At 32.6% G+C, this 26,350-nt stretch overlaps 1 protein-coding gene across 5 annotated transcripts in view; it reads left to right on the top strand.

Annotated features, from left to right (window-relative positions):
• Positions 1-26,350, top strand: part of LOC106623482 (MPN domain-containing protein CG4751) — a 263,160-nt gene that overhangs the window by 195,733 nt on the left and 41,077 nt on the right. For 4 of the 5 annotated variants that reach the window (XM_070106622.1, XM_070106625.1, XM_070106623.1 and 1 more), the window contains one exon: positions 23,887-24,244. In XM_070106622.1, the coding sequence (XP_069962723.1) occupies positions 23,887-24,244 (358 nt within the window). Of the gene's footprint in view, positions 1-20,544; positions 20,605-23,886; positions 24,245-26,350 lie in introns of those variants that run through there. The other variant, XM_070106624.1, reaches the window with a different exon arrangement.

Genomic DNA, 26,350 nt, shown 5'->3' with positions numbered 1-26,350 from the left:
GAAAAAGCTTGTATAGTTTGAACAACTTGACATTTTAACACTACTTCCGGGAAATTATTACTTTGTATGTGTTCCTTTGCCCTCAATAATAGTTTGCAGTCTTTTATTCACAGAAGCTTCATTTTGAGTAAGGATTGAGGATTATTTTTGCTATTAACTTTGCGTTCTCGACATTTCGTACGAAATACCTAAAATACATAAGATTAACATATTTACATAAAGAGTTTATGAGAAAAAATATCTCTGTACAAGTTTTTTTTGGTTCACTGTATATAAATCAAACACCCTTTGCATAAATAGGGCCTTCAATGTCATCATATGTCAGATCCCGCCGAAAAATGTGCCGTAAAGGGACCATAACTTTTCAGGTTCGCAGAGATTCATATGCGATCACCTTAGTGGATATGCCTTTATTTTAACAGAAAATATCGGTTAATTTTAGAGATAGATATAATAAAATTAAGGTGCAATATCTATATCAATTTGCAAAATCGGTTCAGTACTTCAGTACAGCGCCCATATCCCTAATATTAGAATTAAAAAATTCCGGTTGTCTTTATATCGGTCGATATATAAGATCTATTATTAAGAGTAAATAACCAAAATGTAACATATCTAACATTATAAGATATATTATATATTGTGAAGAATATGGGTGAAATCCTCTACACTAATCACCCAGCGCCCATACACTACTTACAATTTGTAATTGTGATCTTAACTTAATGAATTGCGCCCTCCGGTTGATTTTCCTTTGATATATCCGATAATAAAAACTATCGATATGAGTTTGTACATACGTATTAACACAGTTCTAATGTTATGAATATAGTGGTTTCTGTTGCCTAGATATATTCGACTTGTAATGTAACATACATCCCAGACATACAGCAAAAAGTAGTAACGATGGTGAGGGAAAGTCGAGTATATTACTTAGTACATCCTTACTTGTTAATATTTGTGTGATAACCTAAGGTAAGCAATTGAAGCAGGTTTGGCGTTGATTTAAGAAGCTTATGTTTAATTTCAAGTGCGAATTTTTGACAATCCTCCAACAGCAACCTTTTCAACTCTTTTCGTTTCTAGATGCTGCTGTGCTAGAATTGCACAATGCCTGATTAGTGTTTTGGATCTTTGTCTTTATAGAAACGGAACTATTATGGCATAGTTTCTGTTGCCTAGATATATTCGACTTGTAATGTAACATACATCCCAGACATACAGCAAAAAGTAGTAACGATGGTGAGGGAAAGTCGAGTATATTACTTAGTACATCCTTACTTGTTAATATTTGTGTGATAAACTAAGGTAAGCAATTGGAGCAGGTTTGGCGTTGATTTAAGAAGCTTATGTTTAATTTCAAGTGCGAATTTTTGACAATCCTCCAACAGCAACCTTTTCAACTCTTTTCGTTTCTAGATGCTGCTGTGCTAGAATTGCACAATGCCTGATTAGTGTTTTGGATCTTTGTCTTTATAGAAACGGAACTATTATGGCATAGATTACTGTAGTCCAGGGAAGAAGCATCCTTTTTTTGTTTATGACAAATTTCTACCGATTTGCAGTAATAATCACGAAACAGTTGGTACATTGTATGACTTCTCTAATTAATATTGTACATCAATAGCCATTTTTCGAGCAGATAGCCTTGGATTTGTTTAAATTTTTCGGAAAAGTATCGCTGACTGCTCGCGTTACAAATTTTATTTTACGTTGCTCTTATTTATCATCCGATTTTCTCGAACAACCTGTTTGTTTATATGTTGTAGAAATTAGAGATTTAGAACCAATTCTAGATGTTCGATTATCTTTCAGCGACCAATTTTTATACGCACGCATCATGCTGTACAAGTATTCACTTAACAGCTGCTTAAAACAGTTATAACGGAGATTGCATAATTGAGTTAGATATAGAGTTATATATAAATATAAATAATTAGGATGACAAAAAATTAACTGTGAGTCAGCTAGTCTGTTCGTTCGTCCGTTCGTGCAAGCGATAATTTAATTAAATATTATAATATCTTGATGAAACTTGGTACCAGGTATGGAATTTCACAATTTTTAATTGTGCCGAATTTGGTCCAAAAAATGTGCGAAAATGTAGTTGAGAGTGCTAAAATTAATTAAATTCGAATAAATTTTCATACAATTTTTTTTTCAAACAATTAATTAATGAAAACAAAAACGTAAATTAACAAATAAGTCACCCAGACTTAATGATTAGTTACATCAAGTTTTCTCCTTAACTTCATTCTTACCTATCTATAGTCCAAATAATGTAATCAAAACAAGTAATGTATGGCGAAGCTCAGGTGTAACGGAACATTTGCTACACTTGCCACTTACAAGTATCAAATCCGGGGAAATACTTTCCAGTGTTGACAAAACCTTATATTAAACAAGAAGAAACTTTAATTTCGGTTGCACCGACGCTATAATACCCCTCACAAATACAAAGGTTCCTAACAAAACCTTGATTCCGATCTAATTTCATGAAGATACTTAGTCAAATAAAAAAGTTATATGCTATAGTCATCCGATCTATAAAATTTCTTCGGAGATTTCATTATTGTCTTAAATAATAATCCATGCCAAATTTCGTGAAGATAAATCGTCAAATGAAAAAGTTTTACATACGAGCACTTCATTCCGATCGTTCAGTTTGTATGGCAGCTACATATATGCTATAGTAATCTGATCTAAACAATTTCTATTCTCTATTACTTGATTCCGATTGTTCAGTTTGTATGGACACTATATGCTATAGTGGTCCGATATCGGCCGTTCCGACAAATGAACAGCGTCTTAATAAGGAAAGGACATGTGAAAAATTTCAGATCGATAGCTTAAAAACTGACGGACTAGTTCGCGTATATACCGTGGCAAACTTAATATACCCTGTTCAGGGTATAAAAATGTTGCGAAAGAATTCAACATTCAATATTCGACGAAATCGTGAAATCAAACTTGGTATATTATTAACTTATATTGAAGGTCATGTACTCATTTTATTTTTTTAATATTTTAATCTCGTGAGCAAAAATTATATTAAGGAGTTATTCTAGTTTAGAAATACTAATAGATACTAATTATATCTCTGTTCAGATTGCGAAATCGTACTAACCTGGTGGGAAAACATGGAGCACATAGTTATGTACATATTCAATCGCACGTCACAAATACATGACATAGTAGGACCAGCCACTTGGCAAATCGTAGCCAGTGCTGACAATCCTGCCGATCTACGTACAAGAGGGTTCAAACCCCTGCATTGCTGTTGCTATCATTAATTAGCTGATAATAGGCGTGTTTTATTTGACCAGAATGTTAAGCTATTAGCTTATTTTGTATGGAAGACTTAGCCAACATATTTATATTGGCTTGTCAAAACCTATCTTAGCTTGTATATTGAACTAGAGGCATTGCCAGTTCCACTTATTTTTTCATTCACAATAAGCAATCTTTTGCAAAAATTACAGATTTTGATGGATGGCTATTGAGTTAAAATTAAGACAAAATACGAACATTTGTTTTCCGATTTTTTTTTTGGTTTCTAGACTTCAAATTAACAAAATAAATATTTATGTATAGTATATTAACATACCGTATACAAATTTAAAAATTCAAACTAAAATTTTCTTCATGTCAGACATTTTGAAATACATATGTATATTGAATATCAGCTGACTGTTCTTGCCCGTAATGCCAACACAATACGAAAACATGAAATAAGCTAAGTGTGTTTTATTTGTCAACGATTTGGCTATTAGCTTATGACGGTCAAATATAACACGCCTACTAAAGAGATCAATGAAATTAATAAAAAAATGAAATTAATAACAAAACATTCATATCTATTATAATAAATCTATAAGTCGTCGAAACAAAAATCCAATAAACCCACAAATAAAGTTGCTTACCGTAAGCACATACGAGCACATCAAAATTCGTATCAAATATGTTTCAACACCAAAGCCGTTTTCTACACTTACAGCACGTATGCCGTGCCTTCGGCTACTCCACTAGCAGTACGCCGAAATACATGCAACAGCATAAACGTACAACACTAGGCAAAATTTCGCCATGTTTAAATGAGCTAAGCCTGTCCCTTGCAGTATTTATTGTCACTACCTGAAAACTCCATTCAAACCGGAACAACATGGGCACACCCTAGTAAAACGCCACACTTGAGAACACCATACACGAGCATATCACAGCGGATATCTCTACAGAAACTACCATCACACACGATGGCATCACCAAATAACAATAAGGACGGGACCATCGCCCCCACGGCATTCGCTAAAACATTCTATTCGTCAATGATTTGGCGCGAGTTAACGACATAGCCGCACACCGCATACATATCTGCATACAATATGTGATCTCTACACTTCACATACACATCGTACATATACATATATACATAAATCATAGGTACTTATATCTAAGTGACATAACATATCACTTATTAGACATAAATACACAAAATCAAAATAAGCATATGTAAACATATCTATCAGCTAATACACATTGTAAAATATAAATACTAGAGATAAGAACATATAACAATAGAAACGCACTATCAATAACAACCCAAATATAAGAATAGAAACTAATAGTTTTATCTGTTAGTAAACAGATAACTATCGATACAGCTCAATAGTATAAATAGCACTGAGATTTATGTAAACTAGTTAGTCTTAAGAATATCAATAAAGAGCACACATTTCGGTGCAGCTCAAAAGTATATTTTTTTCTACTCATATCGTGTAAACGATATTAATTCGCATCACATGATATATGATTGGAGACCGATCCGCGTTAAATCGATCGTCAGCACCCGCAAGTTGTCTTTTCGTAATGTTTTTTAACTTCCTAGAACCATAATTGTCCTATTTTACATACATTCATAAATTAAGTAAAATTGACAAAATAAATAGAATATAGTGAGATATACAAGCATAAACGGATATTTTATTTAAATAGTTCAGAACTCGGTGCGCTCTTCATAAAATCGTATGTCATTTTAATCACATCCAAAAATTTAAATTTATTTTTATAAATCCAGTTTTCACCAAAAATTTAAAAAATCCAAAATAACGCCATTTTCGAAGACCAAGAAAAAGCTTGTATAGTTTGAACAACTTGACATTTTAACACTACTTCCGAGAAATTATTACTTTGTATGTGTTCCTTTGCCCTCAATAATAGTTTGCAGTCTTTTATTCACAGAAGCTTCATTTTGAGTAAGGATTGAGGATTATTTTTGCTATTAACTTTGCGTTCTCGACATTTCGTACGAAATACCTAAAATACATAAGATTAACATATTTACATAAAGAGTTTATGAGAAAAAATATCTCTGTACAAGTTTTTTTTGGTTCACTGTATATAAATCAAACACCCTTTGCATAAATAGGGCCTTCAATGTCATCATATGTCAGATCCCGCCGAAAAATGTGCCGTAAAGGGACCATAACTTTTCAGGTTCGCAGAGATTCCTATGCGATCACCTTAGTGGATATGCCTTTATTTTTACAGAAAATATCGGTTAATTTTAGAGATATATATAATAAAATTGAGGTGCAATATCTATATCAATTTGCAAAATCGGTTCAGTACTTCAGTGCAGCGCCCATATCCCTAATATTAGAATTAAAAAATTCCGATTGCATTTATATCGGTCGATATATAAGATCTATTATTAAGAGTAAATAACCAAAATGTAACATATCTAACATTATAAGATATATTATATATTGTGAAGAATATGGGTGAAATCCTCTACACTAATCACCCAGCGCCCATACACTACTTACAATTTGTAATTGTGATCTTAACTTAATGAATTGCGCCCTCCGGTTGATTTTCCTTTGATATATCCGATAATAAAAACTATCGATATGAGTTTGTACATACGTATTAACACAGATCTAATGTTATGAATATAGTGGTACTGTTGCCTAGATATATTCGACTTGTAATGTAACATACATCCCAGACATACAGCAAAAAGTAGTAACGATGGTGAGGGAAAATTGAGTATATTACTTAGTACATCCTTACTTGTTAATATTTGTGTGATAACCTAAGGTAAGCAATTGGAGCAGGTTTGGCGTTGATTTAAGAAGCTTATGTTTAATTTCAAGTGCGAATTTTTGACAATCCACCAACAGCAACCTTTTCAACTCTTTTCGTTTCTAGATGCTGCTGTGCTAGAATTGCACAATGCCTGATTAGTGTTTTGGATCTTTGTCTTTATAGAAACGGAACTATTATGGCATAGATTACTGTAGTCCAGGGAAGAAGCATCCTTTTTTTGTTTATGACAAATTTCTACCGATTTGCAGTAATAATCACGAAACAGTTGGTAAATTATATGACTTCTCTAATTAATATTGTACATCAATAGCCATTTTTCGAGCAGATAGCCTTGGATTTGTTTTAATTTTTCGGAAAAGTATCGCTGACTGCTCGCGTTACAAATTTTATTTTACGTTGCTCTTATTTATCATCCGATTTTCTCGAACAACCTGTTTGTTTATATGTTGTAGAAATTAGAGATTTAGAACCAATTCTAGATGTTCAATTATGTTTTAGCGACCAATTTTTATACGCACGCATCATGCTGTACAAGTATTCACTTAACAGCTGCTTAAAACAATTATAACGGAGATTGCATAATTGAGTTAGATATAGAGTTATATATAAATATAAATAATTAGGATGACAAAAAATTAACTGTGAGTCAGCTAGTCTGTTCGTTCGTCCGTTCGTGCAAGCGATAATTTAATTAAATATTATAATATTTTGATGAAACTTGGTACCAGGTATGGAATTTCACAATTTTTAATTGTGCCGAATTTGGTCCAAAAAATGTGCGAAAATGTAGTTGAGAGTGCTGAAATAAATTAAATTCGAATAAATTTTCATACAATTTTTTTTTCAAACAATTAATTAATGAAAACAAAAACGTAAATTAACAAATAAGTCACCCAGACTTAATGATTAGTTACATCAAGTTTTCTCCTTAACTTTATTCTTACCTATCTATAGTCCAAATAATGTAATCAAAACAAGTAATGTCTGGCGAAGCTCAGGTGTAACGGAACATTTGCTACACTTGCCACTTACAAGTATCAAATCCGGGGAAATACTTTCAAGTGTTGACAAAACCTTATATTAAACAAGAAGAAACTTTAATTTCGGTTGCACCGACGCTATAATACCCCTCACAAATACAAAGGTTCCTAACAAAACCTTGATTCCGATCTAATTTCATGAAGATACTTAGTCAAATAAAAAAAGTTCTCCAAGCAAGTGCTTTACTTCGATCGTTCAGTTAATATTGCAGCTATATGCTATAGTCATCCGATCTATAAAATTTCTTCGGAGATTTCATTATTGTCTTAAATAATAATCCATGCCAAATTTCGTGAAGATAAATCGTCAAATGGAAAAGTTTTACATACGAGCACTTCATTCCGATCGTTCCGTTTGTATGGCAGCTACATATATGCTATAGTAATCTGATCTGAACAATTTCTATTCTCTATTACTTGATTCCGATTGTTCAGTTTGTATGGACACTATATGCTATAGTGGTCCGATATCGGCCGTTCCGACAAATGAACAGCGTCTTAATAAGGAAAGGACATGTGCAAAATTTCAGATCGATAGCTTAAAAACTGACGGACTAGTTCGCGTATATACCGTGGCAAACTTAATATACCCTGTTCAGGGTATAAAAATGTTGCGAAAGAATTCAACATTCAATATTCGACGAAATCGTGAAATCAAATTTGGTATATTATTAACTTATATTGAAGGTCATGTACTCATTTTATTTTTTTAATATTTTAATCTCTTGAGCGAAAATTATATTAAGGAGGTATTCTAGTTTAGAAATAGTAATAGATACTAATTTTATCTCTGTTCAGATTGCGAAATCGTACTAACCTGGTGGGAAAAACATGGAGCACATAGTTATGTACATATTCAATCGCACGTCACAAATACATGACATAGTAGGACCAGCCACTTGGCAAATCGTAGCCAGTGCTGACAATCCTGCCGATCTACGTACAAGAGGGTTCAAACCCCTGCATTGCTGTTGCTATCATTAATTAGCTGATAATAGGCGTGTTTTATTTGACCAGAATGTTAAGCTATTAGCTTATTTTGTATGGAAGACTTAGCCAACATATTTATATTGGCTTGTCAAAACCTATCTTAGCTTGTATATTGAACTAGAGGCATTGCCAGTTCCACTTATTTTTTCATTCACAATAAGCAATCTTTTGCAAAAATTACAGATTTTGATGGATGGCTATTGAGTTAAAATTAAGACAAAATACGAACATTTGTTTTCCGATTTTTTTTTTGGTTTCTAGACTTCAAATTAACAAAATAAATATTTATGTATAGTATATTAACATACCGTATACAAATTTAAAAATTCAAACTAAAATTTTCTCCATGTCAGACATTTTGAAATACATATGTATATTGAATATCAGCTGACTGTTCTTGCCCGTAGTGCCAACACAATACGAAAACATGAAATAAGCTAAGTGTGTTTTATTTGTCAACGATTTGGCTATTAGCTTATGACGGTCAAATATAACACGCCTACTAAAGAGATCAATGAAATTAATAAAAAAATGAAATTAATAACAAAACATTCATATATATTATAATAAATCTATAAGTCGTCCAAACAAAAATCCAATAAACCCACAAATAAAGTTGCTTACCGTAAGCACATACGAGCACATCAAAATTCGTATCAAATATGTTTCAACACCAAAGCCGTTTTCTACACTTACAGCACGTATGCCGTGCCTTCGGCTACTCCACTAGCAGTACGCCGAAATACATGCAACAGCATACACGTATAACACTAGGCAAAATTTCGCCATGTTTAAATGAGCTAAGCCTGTCCCTTGTAGTATTTATTGTCACTACCTGAAAACTCCATTCAAACCGGAACAATATGGGCACACCCTAGTAAAACGCCACACTTGAGAACACCATACACGAGCATATCACAGCGGATATCTCTACAGAAAATACCATCACACACGATGGCATCACCAAATAACAATAAGGACGGGATCATCGCCCTCACGGCATTCGCTAAAACATTCTATTCGTCAATGATTTGGCGCGAGTTAACGACATAGCCGCACACCGCATACATATCTGCATACAATATGTGATCTCTACACTTCACATACACATCGTACATATACATATATACATACATACATAAATCATAGATACTTATATCTAAGTGACATAACATATCACTTATTAGACATAAATACACAAAATCAAAATAAGCATATGTAAACATATCTATCAGCTAAAACACATTGTAAAATATAAATACTAGAGATAAGAACATATAACAATAGAAACGCACTATCAATAACAACCCAAATATAAGAATAGAAACTAATAGTTTTATCTGTTAGTAAACAGATAACTATCGATACAGCTCAATAGTATAAATAGCACTGAGATTTATGGAAACTAGTTAGTCTTAAGAATATCAATAAAGAGCACACATTTCGGTGCAGCTCAAAAGTATATTTCTTTCTACTCATATCGTGTAAACGATATTAATTCGCATCACATGATATACGATTTGAGACCGATCCGCGTTAAATCGATCGTCAGCACCCGCAAGTTGTCTTTTCGTAATGTTTTTTAACTTTCTAGAACCATAATTGTCCTATTTTACATACATTCACAAATTAAGTAAAATTGACAAAATAAATAGAATATAGTAAGATATACAAGCATAAACGGATATTTTATTTAAATAATTCAGAACTCGGTGCGCTCCTCATAAAATCGTATGTCATTTTAATCACATCCAAAAATTTAAATTTATTTTTATAAATTCAGTTTTCACCAAAAATTTAAAAAATCCAAAATAACGCCATTTTCGAAGACCAAGAAAAAGCTTGTATAGTTTGAACAACTTGACATTTTAACACTACTTTCGGAAAATTATTACTTTGTATATGTTCGTTTGCCCTCAATGAGTAAGGATTGAGGATTATTTTTGCTATTAACTTTGCGTTCTCGACATTTCGTACGAAATACCTAAAATACATAAGATTAACATATTTACATAAAGAGTTTATGAGAAAAAATATCTCTGTACAAGTTTTTTTTGGTTCACTGTATATAAATCAAACACCCTTTGCATAAATAGGGCCTTCAATGTCATCATATGTCAGATTCCGCCGAAAAATGTGCCGTAAAGGGACCATAACTTTTCAGGTTCGCAGAGATTCATATGCGATCACCCTAGTGGATATGCCTTTATTTTTACAGAAAATATCGGTTAATTTTAGAGATATATATAATAAAATTGAGGTGCAATATCTATATCAATTTGCAAAATCGGTTCAGTACTTCAGTGCAGCGCCCATATCCCTAATATTAGAATTAAAAAATTCCGGTTGCCTTTATATCGGTCGATATATAAGATCTATTATGAAGAGTAAATAACCAAAATGTAACATATCTAACATTATAAGATATATTATATATTGTGAAGAATATGGGTGAAATCCTCTACACTAATCACCCAGCGCCCATACACTACTTACAATTTGTAATTGTGATCTTAACTTAATGAATTGCGCCCTCCGGTTGATTTTCCTTTGATATATTAACACAGTTCTAATGTTATGAATATAGTGGTACTGTTGCCTAGATATATTCGACTTGTAATGTAACATACATCCCAGACATACAGCAAAAAGTAGTAACGATGGTGAGGGAAAGTTGAGTATATTACTTAGTACATCCTTACTTGTTAATATTTGTGTGATAACCTAAGGTAAGCAATTGGAGCAGGTTTGGCGTTGATTTAAGAAGCTTATGTTTAATTTCAAGTGCGAATTTTTGACAATCCTCCAACAGCAACCTTTTCAACTCTTTTCTTTTCTAGATGCTGCTGTGCTAGAACTGCACAATGCCTGATTAGTGTTTTGGATCTTTGTCTTTATAGAAACGGAACTATTATGGCATAGATTACTGTAGTCCAGGGAAGAAGCATCCTTTTTTGGTTTATGACAAATTTCTACCGATTTGCAGTAATAATCACGAAACAGTTGGTACATTATATGACTTCTCTAATTAATATTGTACATCAATAGCCATTTTTCGAGCAGATAGCCTTGGATTTGTTTTAATTTTTCGGAAAAGTATCGCTGACTGCTCGCGTTACAAATTTTATTTTACGTTGCTCTTATTTATCATCCGATTTTCTCGAACAACCTGTTTGTTTATATGTTGTAGAAATTAGAGATTTAGAACCAATTCTAGATGTTCAATTATGTTTTAGCGACCAATTTTTATACGCACGCATCATGCTGTACAAGTATTCACTTAACAGCTGCTTAAAACAATTATAACGGAGATTGCATAATTGAGTTAGATATAGAGTTATATATAAATATAAATAATTAGGATGACAAAAAATTAACTGTGAGTCAGCTAGTCTGTTCGTTCGTCCGTTCGTGCAAGCGATAATTTAATTAAATATTATAATATTTTGATGAAACTTGGTACCAGGTATGGAATTTCACAATTTTTAATTGTGCCGAATTTGGTCCAAAAAATGTGCGAAAATGTAGTTGAGAGTGCTGAAATAAATTAAATTCGAATAAATTTTCATACAATTTTTTTTTCAAACAATTAATTAATGAAAACAAAAACGTAAATTAACAAATAAGTCACCCAGACTTAATGATTAGTTACATCAAGTTTTCTCCTTAACATCATTCTTACCTATCTATAGTCCAAATAATGTAATCAAAACAAGAAATGTATGGCGAAGCTCAGGTGTAACGGAACATTTGCTACACTTGCCACTTACAAGTATCAAATCCGGGGAAATACTTTCAAGTGTTGACAAAACCTTATATTAAACAAGAAGAAACTTTAATTTCGGTTGCACCGACGCTATAATACCCCTCACAAATACAAAGGTTCCTAACAAAACCTTGATTCCGATCTAATTTCATGAAGATACTTAGTCAAATAAAAAAGTTTTCCATGCAAGTGCTTTACTTCGATCGTTCAGTTGATATGGCAGCTATATGCTATAGTCATCCGATCTATAAAATTTCTTCGGAGATTTCATTATTGTCTTAAATAATAATCCATGCGAAATTTCGTGAAGATAAATCGTCAAATGAAAAAGTTTTACATACGAGCACATCATTCCGATCGTTCAGTTTGTATGGCAGCTACATATATGCTATAGTAATCTGATCTGAACAATTTCTATTCTCTATTACTTGATTCCGATTGTTCAGTTTGTATGGACACTATATGCTATAGTGGTCCGATATCGGCCGTTCCGACAAATGAACAGCGTCTTAATAAGGAAAGGACATGTGCAAAATTTCAGATCGATAGCTTAAAAACTGACGGACTAGTTCGCGTATATACCGTGGCAAACTTAATATACCCTGTTCAGGGTATAAAAATGTTGCGAAAGAATTCAACATTCAATATTCGACGAAATCGTGAAATCAAATTTGGTATATTATTAACTTATATTGAAGGTCATGTACTCATTTTATTTTTTTAATATTTTAATCTCGTGAGCGAAAATTATATTAAGGAGGTATTCTAGTTTAGAAATACTAATAGATACTAATTATATCTCTGTTCAGATTGCGAAATCGTACTAACCTGGTGGGAAAAACATGGAGCACATAGTTATGTACATATTCAATCGCACGTCACAAATACATGACATAGTAGGACCAGCCACTTGGCAAATCGTAGCCAGTGCTGACAATCCTGCCGATCTACGTACAAGAGGGTTCAAACCCCTGCATTGCTGTTGCTATCATTAATTAGCTGATAATAGGCGTGTTTTATTTGACCAGAATGTTAAGTTATTAGCTTCTTTTGTATGGAAGACTTAGCCAACATATTTATATTGGCTTGTCAAAACCTATCTTAGCTTGTATATTGAACTAGAGGCATTGCCAGTTCCACTTATTTTTTCATTCAAAATAAGCAATCTTTTGCAAAAATTACAGATTTTGATGGAGTGCTATTGAGTTAAAATTAAGACAAAATACGAACATTTGTTTTCCGATTTTTTTTTTGGTTTCTAGACTTCAAAGTAACAAAATAAATATTTATATATAGTATATTAACATACCGTATACAAATTTAAAAATTCAAACTAAAATTTTCTCCATGTCAGACATTTTTAAATACATATGTATATTGAATATCAGCTGACTGTTCTTGCCCGTAATTCCAACACAATACGAAAACATGAAATAAGCTAAGTGTGTTTTATTTGTCAACGATTTGGCTATTAGCTTATGACGGTCAAATATAACACGCCTACTAAAGAGATCAATGAAATTAATAAAAAAATGAAATTAATAACAAAACATTCATATATATTATAATAAATCTATAAGTCGTCCAAACAAAAATCCAATAAACCCACAAATAAAGTTGCTTACCGTAAGCACATACGAGCACATCAAAATTCGTATCAAATATGTTTCAAAACCAAAGCCGTTTTCTACACTTACAGCACGTATGCCGTGCCTTCGGCTACTCCACTAGCAGTACGCCGAAATACATGCAACAGCATACACGTATAACACTAGGCAAAATTTCGCCATGTTTAAATGAGCTAAGCCTGTCCCTTGTAGTATTTATTGTCACTACCTGAAAACTCCATTCAAACCGGAACAATATGGGCACACCCTAGTAAAACGCCACACTTGAGAACACCATACACGAGCATATCACAGCGGATATCTCTACAGAAAATACCATCACACACGATGGCATCACCAAATAACAATAAGGACGGGATCATCGCCCTCACGGCATTCGCTAAAACATTCTATTCGTCAATGATTTGGCGCGAGTTAACGACATAGCCGCACACCGCATACATATCTGCATACAATATGTGATCTCTACAATTAACATACACATCGCACATATACATATATACATACATACATAAATCATAGATACTTATATCTAAGTGACATAACATATCACTTATTAGACATAAATACACAAAATCAAAATAAGCATATGTAAACATATCTATCAGCTAAAACACATTGTAAAATATAAATACTAGAGATAAGAACATATAACAATAGAAACGCACTATCAATAACAACCCAAATATAAGAATAGAAACTAATAGTTTTATCTGTTAGTAAACAGATAACTATCGATACAGCTCAATAGTATAAATAGCACTGAGATTTATGTAAACTAGTTAGTCTTAAGAATATCAATAAAGAGCACACATTTCGGTGCAGCTCAAAAGTATATTTCTTTCTACTCATATCGTGTAAACGATATTAATTCGCATCACATGATATACGATTTGAGACCGATCCGCGTTAAATCGATCGTCAGCACCCGCAAGTTGTCTTTTCGTAATGTTTTTTAACTTTCTAGAACCATAATTGTCCTATTTTTACATACATTCATAAATTAAGTAAAATTGACAAAATAAATAGAATATAGTAAGATATACAAGCATAAACGGATATTTTATTTAAATAATTCAGAACTCGGTGCGCTCCTCATAAAATCGTATGTCATTTTAATCACATCCAAAAATTTAAATTTATTTTTATAAATCCAGTTTTCACCAAAAATTTAAAAAATCCAAAATAACGCCATTTTCGAAGACCAAGAAAAAGCTTGTATAGTTTGAACAACTTGACATTTTAACACTACTTCCGGAAAATTATTACTTTGTATATGTTCCTTTGCCCTCAATAATAGTTTGCAGTCTTTTATTCACAGAAGCTTCATTTTGAGTAAGGATTGAGGATTATTTTTGCTATTAACTTTGCGTTCTCGACATTTCGTACGAAATACCTAAAATACATAAGATTAACATATTTACATAAAGAGTTTATGAGAAAAAATATCTCTGTACAAGTTTTTTTTGGTTCATTGTATATAAATCAAAACCCTTTGCATAAATAGGGCCTTCAATGTCATCCTAAAGGGACCATAACTTTTCAGGTTCGCAGAGATTCATATGCGATCACCTTAGTGGATATGCCTTTATTTTTACAGAAAATATCGGTTAATTTTAGAGATATATATAATAAAATTGAGGTGCAATATCTATATCAATTTGCAAAATCGGTTCAGTACTTCAGTGCAGCGCCCATATCCCTAATATTAGAATTAAAAAATTCCGGTTGCCTTTATATCGGTCGATATATAAGATCTATTATTAAGAGTAAATAACCAAAATGTATATAAATATATAATATATATTGTGAAGAATATGGGTGAAATCCTGTACACTAATCACCCAGCGCCCATACACTACTTACAATTTGTAATTGTGATCTTAACTTAATGAATTGCGCCCTCCGGTTGATTTTCCTTTGATATATCCGATAATAAAAACTATCGATATGAGTTTGTACATACGTATTAACACAGTTCTAATGTTATGAATATAGTGGTACTGTTGCCTAGATATATTCGACTTGTAATGTAACATACATCCCAGACATACAGCAAAAAGTAGTAACGATGGTGAGGAAAAGTTGAGTATATTACTTAGTACATCCTTACTTGTTAATATTGTGTGATAACCTAAGGTAAGCAATTGGAGCAGGTTTGGCGTTGATTTAAGAAGCTTATGTTTAATTTCTAGTGCGAATTTTTGACAATCCTCCAACAGCAACCTTTTCAACTCTTTTCGTTTCTAGATGCTGCTGTGCTAGAATTGCACAATGCCTGATTAGTGTTTTGGATCTTTGTCTTTATAGAAACGGAACTATTATGGCATAGATTACTGTAGTCCAGGGAAGAAGCATCCTTTTTTTTGTTTATGACAAATTTCTACCGATTTGCAGTAATAATCACGAAACAGTTGGTACATTGTATGACTTCTCTAATTTATATTGTACATCAATAGCCATTTTTCGAGCAGATAGCCTCGGATTTGTTAAAATTTTTCGGAAAATATATCGCTGACTGCTCCCGTTACAAATTTTATTTTACGTTGCTCTTATTTATCATCCGATTTTCTCGAACAACCTGTTTATTTATATGTTGTAGAAATTAGAGATTTAGAACCAATTCTAGATGTTCAATTATGTTTTAGCGACCAATTTTTATAAGCACGCATCATGCTGTACAAGTATGGTATAATAGTTTCACTTAACAGCTGCTTATAACTAAATAATTGAGTTAGATATAGAGTTATATATAAATATAAATGATTAGCATGACGAAAAAATTAACTGTGAGTCTGCCCGTCTATTCGTTCGTCCGTTCGTGCAAGCGATAATTTAATTAAATATTATAATATCTTGATGAAACTTGGTACCAGGTATGGAATTTCACAATTTTTAATTGTGCCGAATTTGGTCCAAAAAATGTGCGAAAATGTAGTTGAGAGTGCTGAAATTAATTAAATTCGAATAAATTTTCATATAATTTTTGTTTTAAACATTAATGAAAACAAAAACGTAAATTACCAACTTGCCACTTACAAATCAAATCCGGGGAAATACTTTCCAGTGTTGACAAAACCTTATATTAAACAAGAAGAAACTTTAATTTCGGTTGCACCGAAGCTATAATACCCCTCACAAATACAAAGGTTCCTTACAAAAACTTGATTCCGATCTAATTTCATGAAGATACTTAGTCAAATAGAAAAGTTTTCCATGTAATTGCTTTATTTCGATCGTTCAGTTAATATGGCAGCTATATGCTATAGTCATCCGATCTATAAAATTTCTTCGGAGATTTTATTATTGTCATAAATAATAATCCATGCCAAATTTCGTGAAGATAAATCGTCAAATGAAAAAGTTTTACATACGAGCACTTCATTCCGATCGTTCAGTTTGTATGGCGGCTACATATATGCTATAGTAATCTGATCTGAACAATTTCTCTATTACTTGATTCCGATTGTTCAGTTTGTATGGACACTATATGCTATAGTGGTCCGATATCGGCCGTTCCGACAAATGAACATCGTCTTAATAAGGAAAGGACATGTGCAAAATTTCAGATCGATAGCTTAAAAACTGACGGACTAGTTCGCGTATATACCGTGGCAAACTTAATATACCCTGTTCAGGGTATAAAAATGTTGCGAAAGAATTCAACATTCAATATTCGACGAAATCGTGAAATCAAATTTGGTATATTATTAACTTATAACTCGTGAGCGAAAATTATATTAAGGAGGTATTCTAGTTTAGAAATACTAATAGATACTAATTATATCTCTGTTCAGATTGCGAAATCGTACTAACCTGGTGGGAAAAACATGGAGCACATAGTTATGTACATATTCAATCGCACGTCTCAAATACATGACATAGTAGGACCAGCCACTTGGCAAATCGTAGCCAGTGCTGACAATCCTGCCGATCTACGTACAAGAGGGTTCAAACCCCTGCATTGCTGTTGCTATCATTAATTAGCTGATAATAGGCGTGTTTTATTTGACCAGAATGTTAAGCTATTAGCTTATTTTGTATGGAAGACTTAGCCAACATATTTATATTGGCTTGTCAAAACCTATCTTAGCTTGTATATTGAACTAGAGGCATTGCCAGTTCCACTTATTTTTTCATTCACAATAAGCAATCTTTTGCAAAAATTACAGATTTTGATGGATGGCTATTGAGTTAAAATTAAGACAAAATACGAACATTTGTTTTCCGATTTTTTTTTTTTGGTTTCTAGACTTCAAATTAACAAAATAAATGTTTATGTATAGTATATTAACATACCGTATACAAATTTAAAAATTCAAACTAAAATTTTCTCCATGTCAGACATTTTGAAATACATATGTATATTGAATATCAATTGACTGTTCTTGCCCGTAATGCCAACACAATACGAAAACATGAAATAAGCTAAGTGTGTTTTATTTGTCAACGATTTGGCTATTAGCTTATGACGGTCAAATAAAACACGCCTACTAAAGAGATCAATGAAATTAATAAAAAAATGAAATTAATAACAAAACATTCATATATATTATAATAAATCTATAAGTCGTCCAAACAAAAATCCAATAAACCCACAAATAAAGTTGCTTACCGTAAGCACATACGAGCACATCAAAATTCGTATCAAATATGTTTCAACACCAAAGCCGTTTTCTACACTTACAGCACGTATGCCGTGCCTTCGGCTACTCCACTAGCAGTACGCCAAAATACATGCAACAGCATACACGTATAACAATAGGCAAAATTTCGCCATGTTTAAATGAGCTAAGCCTGTCCCTTGTAGTATTTATTGTCACTACCTGAAAACTCCATTCAAACCGGAACAATATGGGCACACCCTAGTAAAACGCCACACTTGAGAACACCATACACGAGCATATCACAGCGGATATCTCTACAGAAAATACCATCACACACGATGGCATCACCAAATAACAATAAGGACGGGATCATCGTCCCCACGGCATTCGCTAAAACATTCTATTCGTCAATGATTTGGCGCGAGTTAACGACATAGCCGCACACCGCATACATATCTGCATACAATATGTGATCTCTACACTTCACATACACATCGTACACATACATATATACATACATACATAAATCATAGATACTTATATCTAAGTGACATAACATATCACTTATTAGACATAAATACACAAAATCAAAATAAGCATATGTAAACATATCTATCAGCTAACACACATTGTAAAATATACTAGAGATAAGAACATATAACAATAGAAACGCACTATCAATAACAACCCAAATATAAGAATAGAAACTAATAGTTTTATCTGTTAGTAAACAGATAACTATCGATACAGCTCAATAGTATAAATAGCACTGAGATTTATGGAAACTAGTTAGTCTTAAGAATATCAATAAAGAGCACACATTTCGGTGCAGCTCAAAAGTATATTTCTTTCTACTCATATCGTGTAAACGATATTAATTCGCATCACATGATATACGATTTGAGACCGATCCGCGTTAAATCGATCGTCAGCACCCGCAAGTTGTCTTTTCGTAATGTTTTTTAACTTTCTAGAACCATAATTGTCCTATTTTACATACATTCATAAATTAAGTAAAATTGACAAAATAAATAGAATATAGTGAGATATACAAGCATAAACGGATATTTTATTTAAATAATTCAGAACTCGGTGCGCTCCTCATAAAATCGTATGTCATTTTAATCACATCCAAAAATTTAAATTTATTTTTATAAATCCAGTTTTCACCAAAAATTTAACAAATCCAAAATAACGCCATTTTTGAAGACCAAGAAAAAGCTTGTAGAGTTTGAACAACTTGACATTTTAACACTACTTCCGGGAAATTATTACTTTGTATGTGTTCCTTTGCCCTCAATAATAGTTTGCAGTCTTTTATTCACAGAAGCTTCATTTTGAGTAAGGATTGAGGATTATTTTTGCTATTAACTTTGCGTTCTCGACATTTCGTACGAAATACCTAAAATACATAAGATTAACATATTTACATAAAGAGTTTATGAGAAAAAATATCTCTGTACAAGTTTTTTTTGGTTCACTGTATATAAATCAAACACCCTTTGCATAAATAGGGCCTTCAATGTCATCATATGTCAGATCCCGCCGAAAAATGTGCCGTAAAGGGACCATAACTTTTCAGGTTCGCAGAGATTCATATGCGATCACCTTAGTGGATATGCCTTTATTTTTACAGAAAATATCGGTTAATTTTAGAGATATATATAATAAAATTGAGGTGCAATATCTATATCAATTTGCAAAATCGGTTCAGTACTTCAGTGCAGCGCCCATATCCCTAATATTAGAATTAAAAAATTCCGGTTGCCTTTATATCGGTCGATATATAAGATCTATTATTAAGAGTAAATAACCAAAATGTAACATATCTAACATTATAAGATATATTATATATTGTGAAGAATATGGGTGAAATCCTCTACACTAATCACCCAGCGCCCATACACTACTTACAATTTGTAATTGTGATCTTAACTTAATGAATTGCGCCCTCCGGTTGATTTTCCTTTGATATATCCGATAATAAAAACTATCGATATGAGTTTGTACATACGTATTAACACAGTTCTAATGTTATGAATATAGTGGTACTGTTGCCTAGATATATTCGACTTGTAATTTAACATACATCCCAGACATACAGCAAAAAGTAGTAACGATGGTGACGGAAAGTTGAGTATATTACTTAGTACATCCTTACTTGTTAATATTGTGTGATAACCTAAGGTAAGCAATTGGAGCAGGTTTGGCGTTGATTTAAGAAGCTTATGTTTAATTTCAAGTGCGAATTTTTGACAATCCTCCAACAGCAACCTTTTCAACTCTTTTCGTTTCTAGATGCTGCTGTGCTAGAATTGCACAATGCCTGATTAGTGTTTTGGATCTTTGTCTTTATAGAAACGGAACTATTATGGCATAGATTACTGTAGTCCAGGGAAGAAGCATCCTTTTTTTTGTTTATGACAAATTTCTACCGATTTGCAGTAATAATCACGAAACAGTTGGTACATTGTATGACTTCTCTAATTTATATTGTACATCAATAGCCATTTTTCGAGCAGATAGCCTCGGATTTGTTAAAATTTTTCGGAAAATATATCGCTGACTGCTCCCGTTACAAATTTTATTTTACGTTGCTCTTATTTATCATCCGATTTTCTCGAACAACCTGTTTATTTATATGTTGTAGAAATTAGAGATTTAGAACCAATTCTAGATGTTCAATTATGTTTTAGCGACCAATTTTTATAAGCACGCATCATGCTGTACAAGTATGGTATAATAGTTTCACTTAACAGCTGCTTATAACTAAATAATTGAGTTAGATATAGAGTTATATATAAATATAAATGATTAGCATGACGAAAAAATTAACTGTGAGTCTGCCCGTCTATTCGTTCGTCCGTTCGTGCAAGCGATAATTTAATTAAATATTATAATATCTTGATGAAACTTGGTACCAGGTATGGAATTTCACAATTTTTAATTGTGCCGAATTTGGTCCAAAAAATGTGCGAAAATGTAGTTGAGAGTGCTGAAATTAATTAAATTCGAATAAATTTTCATATAATTTTTGTTTTAAACATTAATGAAAACAAAAACGTAAATTAACAACTTGCCACTTACAAATCAAATCCGGGGAAATACTTTCCAGTGTTGACAAAACCTTATATTAAACAAGAAGAAACTTTAATTTCGGTTGCACCGAAGCTATAATACCCCTCACAAATACAAAGGTTCCTTACAAAAACTTGATTCCGATCTAATTTCATGAAGCTACTTAGTCAAATAGAAAAGTTTTTCATGTAAGTGCTTTATTTCGATCGTTCAGTTAATATGGCAGCTATATGCTATAGTCATCCGATCTATAAAATTTCTTCGGAGATTTCATTATTGTCATAAATAATAATCCATGCCAAATTTCGTGAAGATAAATCGTCAAATGAAAAAGTTTTACATACGAGCACTTCATTCCGATCGTTCAGTTTGTATGGCAGCTACATATATGCTATAGTAATCTGATCTGAACAATTTCTCTATTACTTGATTCCGATTGTTCAGTTTGTTTGGAAACCATATGCTATAGTGGTCCGATATCGGCCGTTACGACAAATGGACAGCTTCTTAGTAAGGAAATGAGAGGTGCAAAATTTCAGATCGATAGCTTAAAAACTGACGAACTAGTTCGCGTATATACAGACAGACAGACGGACATGGCTAAATCAACTCAGCTCATCATGCTGATCATTTATGTATATATTTTATAGGGTCTCCGACGTTTTCTTCTGGGTGTTAGAAACTCCGTGTCAAACTTAATATATCCTGTTCAGGGTATAAAAATGTTGCGAAAGAATTCAACATTCACTTTTCGACGAAATCGTGAAATCAAATTTGGTATCTTACTAACTTATATTGAAGGTCATGTACTCACTTAGTTTTATTAACATATTTTAATCGCGTGAGCGAAAATTATAATAAGGGGATATTCAGGTTTAGAAATTTAAAACAATCGATTTTTGCGATTTTGCATATTATTGTAGTATAAACCTTTAAGAATATGTTTTGAAAAAGATTTTTTTGAAATTTCAATGATTTTCGGATCTACAATTCATTTTGTGTTGCGCCGACAAAGTCGACTGGCAGCTCGAGTCTTAAAGTCGTTTTTCTCTTAAATTTTACTCAGAGCTTCTTTAGACATTATACTATCGCACTACGAGAGTTTTTGCAATTTATTTCTTATATTTTAAAAAAATCGAAAATAACGAAACATTTTTCAAACGGCCGCAATTGGATGTGGAATTAAAAATTGTATTATATAGGTAGTAGGCGTGGTACACTCTAGCAACATGTTGCAATATTATAAAAAGAATACGTGCTTTGTAGAAATGCCCGCAATTTTATATTTACCTGTCTAATGTGCTAAAAGTACATACTTGCCGCTTTACATTTGGCAACTTATTTTTTTCCTTTTCTCGAAGTTACCTTCACTATTATTGAAAATTGTGTATGTGCTGTTCTACTGCATAGTTTTTAAAATATCGTCCTCTTTAATAAAAATTTTACTACAAAGAGATTTCCATATGGATTGGACTATTATCACAAAAAAATACCGTTTAAGTAAAAAAATATAAAATGCTATAACTAAGCCACACATTAGCATACTAGATATTGTTATTATTGCATCTGCAGATTAAGAGTGTTTAAAATTTTGGCGTTGTTCCGCCACCTAACAAGTTTAATGTAAATCCCGGATAATAACGAGACCTACTCCTCATATAACGGTTATATTGATAATTGCTAAAAATGCGATAATTCACTAAATGAATACGTCCGAAAAATTTAATTTAACAGTTAAGATGCCGCAGGAAGGAATCGGAAATGAAATCTTTACCCACCTTAAAATAAAATCTTATACCTCATGCATTAGTAGAAATCTGAAAATGGGAGAAATCAAGCTATTATACAGACATTTATAAAAAAAATTTAATTCCCGATTCTTCCACCAATAAAAAAGAAAAAAAATCATTAATTGTATCCCTACAAACATCATCATAATTAGTTACGGTTAACGACTAAGGATGACACTAATTTATTATTTTAGCATACTTTATGACGAATATATCGGCCAATGTGTAATTAAACCTATTTCAATTGTGGAAACATTTTTCCAAGCTTAGATTAATCCGAATTTTCCAGACTTATTGATGTTCGTCTTTCCAGGTGATTTGATTGGTGGACCACATAAAGTGGTTTAGCTTTAAATATGAATGAAATCGGTCCAGACCTTGGTCTATACTTCATACCTTAATATAATGATTAACGCCACTCTCGTTGATTTTTTCTAATATGACAATATATTTAATTTCGTATATATATTTTTTATGAAAATTGCTTTGAACCGTTGTTACCATTTTTGCTTCGAATATGATGCCTTGTTATACTGCCGCTGTGATTTGGACTCACACATCTCCGTACATTCAATATCAAATTTTCAAAATTGAAGCCTGTATTTATTGGTACACAAAATTTTAATTTTTTTCGAAAGCATTACTTTGGTCCATTATAGCATCTATCATATAACCCTGGCAGAAAAATATTATACATTATTTAAATAAGAAGAAATTTAATAATTTCGAAATTCGAAAGCAAACATTTATTATTTTCCTTATTTTGCTTCTAGCCAAATATCTTGGTTAGTGAGGTTGATATCGAAATAAAATGAAAAGACATTGCTACAGTTTTTTAATATGTATTCATATAATTATTTATATAACTTCTTTCAATAGGCTAAAGAGAACTATGAAGGCTTAAATGGCACCAATCGAACCGTCACATTACAAACATTAATGAGTGCAAATGTTTTGCAATCGGGTAAAGCGGTAATGACTATAGACTATTTGGGTCAAAAATTTGTCGGAGATTTGATGCCGGACGGTAAAATAAAATCACAAGAAACTGAAACAGTATTTCTTACTCCAAGTGCGTGGGCAGTGCATTGCAAACGGTTTATAAATCCTGATAAAAAAAGTGGATGTGGTTGGGCATCTGTGAAATATAAAGGAAAAAAGTTAGATGTCTATAAAAATTCATGGCTACGAAAGTGTGCGTTGCAAAAAGATGTCAACTTGGATGATTCAGAATCAGGTGAGTTCTATATTTTGTGATAATTTTACAAATCGGATTGTCAGAAATAATCAACCTGAAACAATTTCGACATTATATTATTGTTATGTGTTTCGATCATTATTGACTATCTACTGGTGAGTTTCCGATGTCAAACTTGTTGCAATGGAAATTTCAGAGTGTAGCAAAAATTGCTTTTTGCTTATATAACCTTATACCTTTCCGACGGTTTTCGCTTCTAGGCTTCATATCAGTTCTTTCTGCAGAACCCCATTTAATTTTATCATATACACATTCGAAATATCTAAAAGGAATCGAATATTCTGGAAAAAAGTTTATGGAGAGAAATAAAATTTAAATGCAATTTGTTGGTAGGGAACATTTTTTAATGTTCTTAATTTTTTTTCTGTTTGGTTGACATATCAAACATGTTCAATAACCTTACAATCATTGAACAAACAACTTCATATACTTTCATTGTGCTGAAATTGTCAAATTTCATACCTTAAAGTGTTATTTGCGGAAAGCATTAATTTATTGTAAAGAAGTAAAGTGCTGCAGAGTCGCATCGAATGCTTTTCAAAGCATGTGGGGATCATGCTTTATCAGAAGCAACAGATGGTTTCAACGGTTCAGAGATAATCATTTGAATATGAGAAATAAAGAACGTGGAAGACCACCACAAAAGTTTCAAGATGCCGAACTACAAGCAATATTAGATGAAGATGATACTTTGAGTCAAAATCAAATTGTAGTTATGTCAAATGTCGCACAATAATTAATTTCGGACCGTTTGAAAGCTATGGGAAATATCCAAAAGTGTGGAAAATAGGTGCCACATGAATTAAATGAAAGACAAATGAAACAAGAAGGAAGGGCTAAGTTCGGATGTAACCGAACATTTTATACTCTCGCAAAGTCAAATGTTATACTCGTTTGAGATTTCTTTGTGGATTGGCTGATATTTTTGGTAGAAGGTCAACTATAGGCACTGGGGTCCACATATTTAGTACTTAGGGGCTTGAACAGTTTTGGTTCGATTTAGACAATTTTTGGTCACAAGGTGGCATACTTTAAACGTATTATTCACGCAGAGTTTTACCCCGATATAATCATTGCTTGATATGCATAGTGGAAAGTGAAAGAATCAGATGGAATTGAAAATTGTGTTATATGGGAAATATGCGTGGTTGTAGTCCGATTTAGCCCATTTTCGCAATATAACATAGAAATTTGAAAAGAACGTTATGCACCGAATTTGGTTGAAATCGGTTATGCAGATCCCAAGATATGGGTTTTCACCTAAAAGTGGACACGCTCACTGTCTGATTTTGAACGCGGTTCCTATAAAGTCATCTCATACCATCCCTTGATTTATCGCGCTTTTAGTAGTTTTTAACAGTACCGTTATATGGGGAGTGGGCGGAGTTGCCACCCAATTTCAACAATTTTTACACTGTGGGTAGAGGTTCAAAAAACATTTGCTTCCAGTAAATTTTGTTATTATAGCATTAGCGGTTTAGGAGATATGCACATTAAACCTATTAGAGGCGGGACCACGCCCACTTTTAAAAAAACCTTTTTAATTGCAGATGCCCCTCCCTAATGTGATCCTGTGCACCAAATAACAGTCTTGTATCTTATTGCGGAGCTTAGTTATGGCAATTTATTTGTTTTTGATTAATGGCGTTTTGTGGGCGTGGCAGTTGTCCGATTACGCCCATCTGCAATACCAACCGTCTCACGGTACCAAGAAATATGTCTACCAAGTTTCATAAAGATATCTCAATTTTTACTCAAGTTACAGCTTGCACGGACGGACAGACGGACGGACAGACAGTCACCCGGATTTCAACTCGTCTCTTCATCCTGATCATTTATATATGTAGGATTTTATTCAATATAATAGCGAACACACACGTCCGCTCGCTTTCGCGGTTACAATGCTTCTCCTTTCTTAAAACTATAAGTATCGACCGTTACTATCCTATGATGGACGCTTCGTTCAGTCAGTAGTGCCAATTATCAGTAGTGCCAATAGTCTTTGTCGAGCTACCGTACTGTTCCTACAATCGGCCGTCCTGACCTATTATTCGACCTCGAATAATTAAGTCCACTTCTTTATAT

The sequence above is a fragment of the Bactrocera oleae genome, chromosome 3 (genome assembly GCF_042242935.1).
Source record: "Bactrocera oleae isolate idBacOlea1 chromosome 3, idBacOlea1, whole genome shotgun sequence".
Lineage (NCBI taxonomy): Eukaryota > Metazoa > Arthropoda > Insecta > Diptera > Tephritidae > Bactrocera > Bactrocera oleae.
This window is presented reverse-complemented; position numbering and strand designations above follow the sequence as displayed.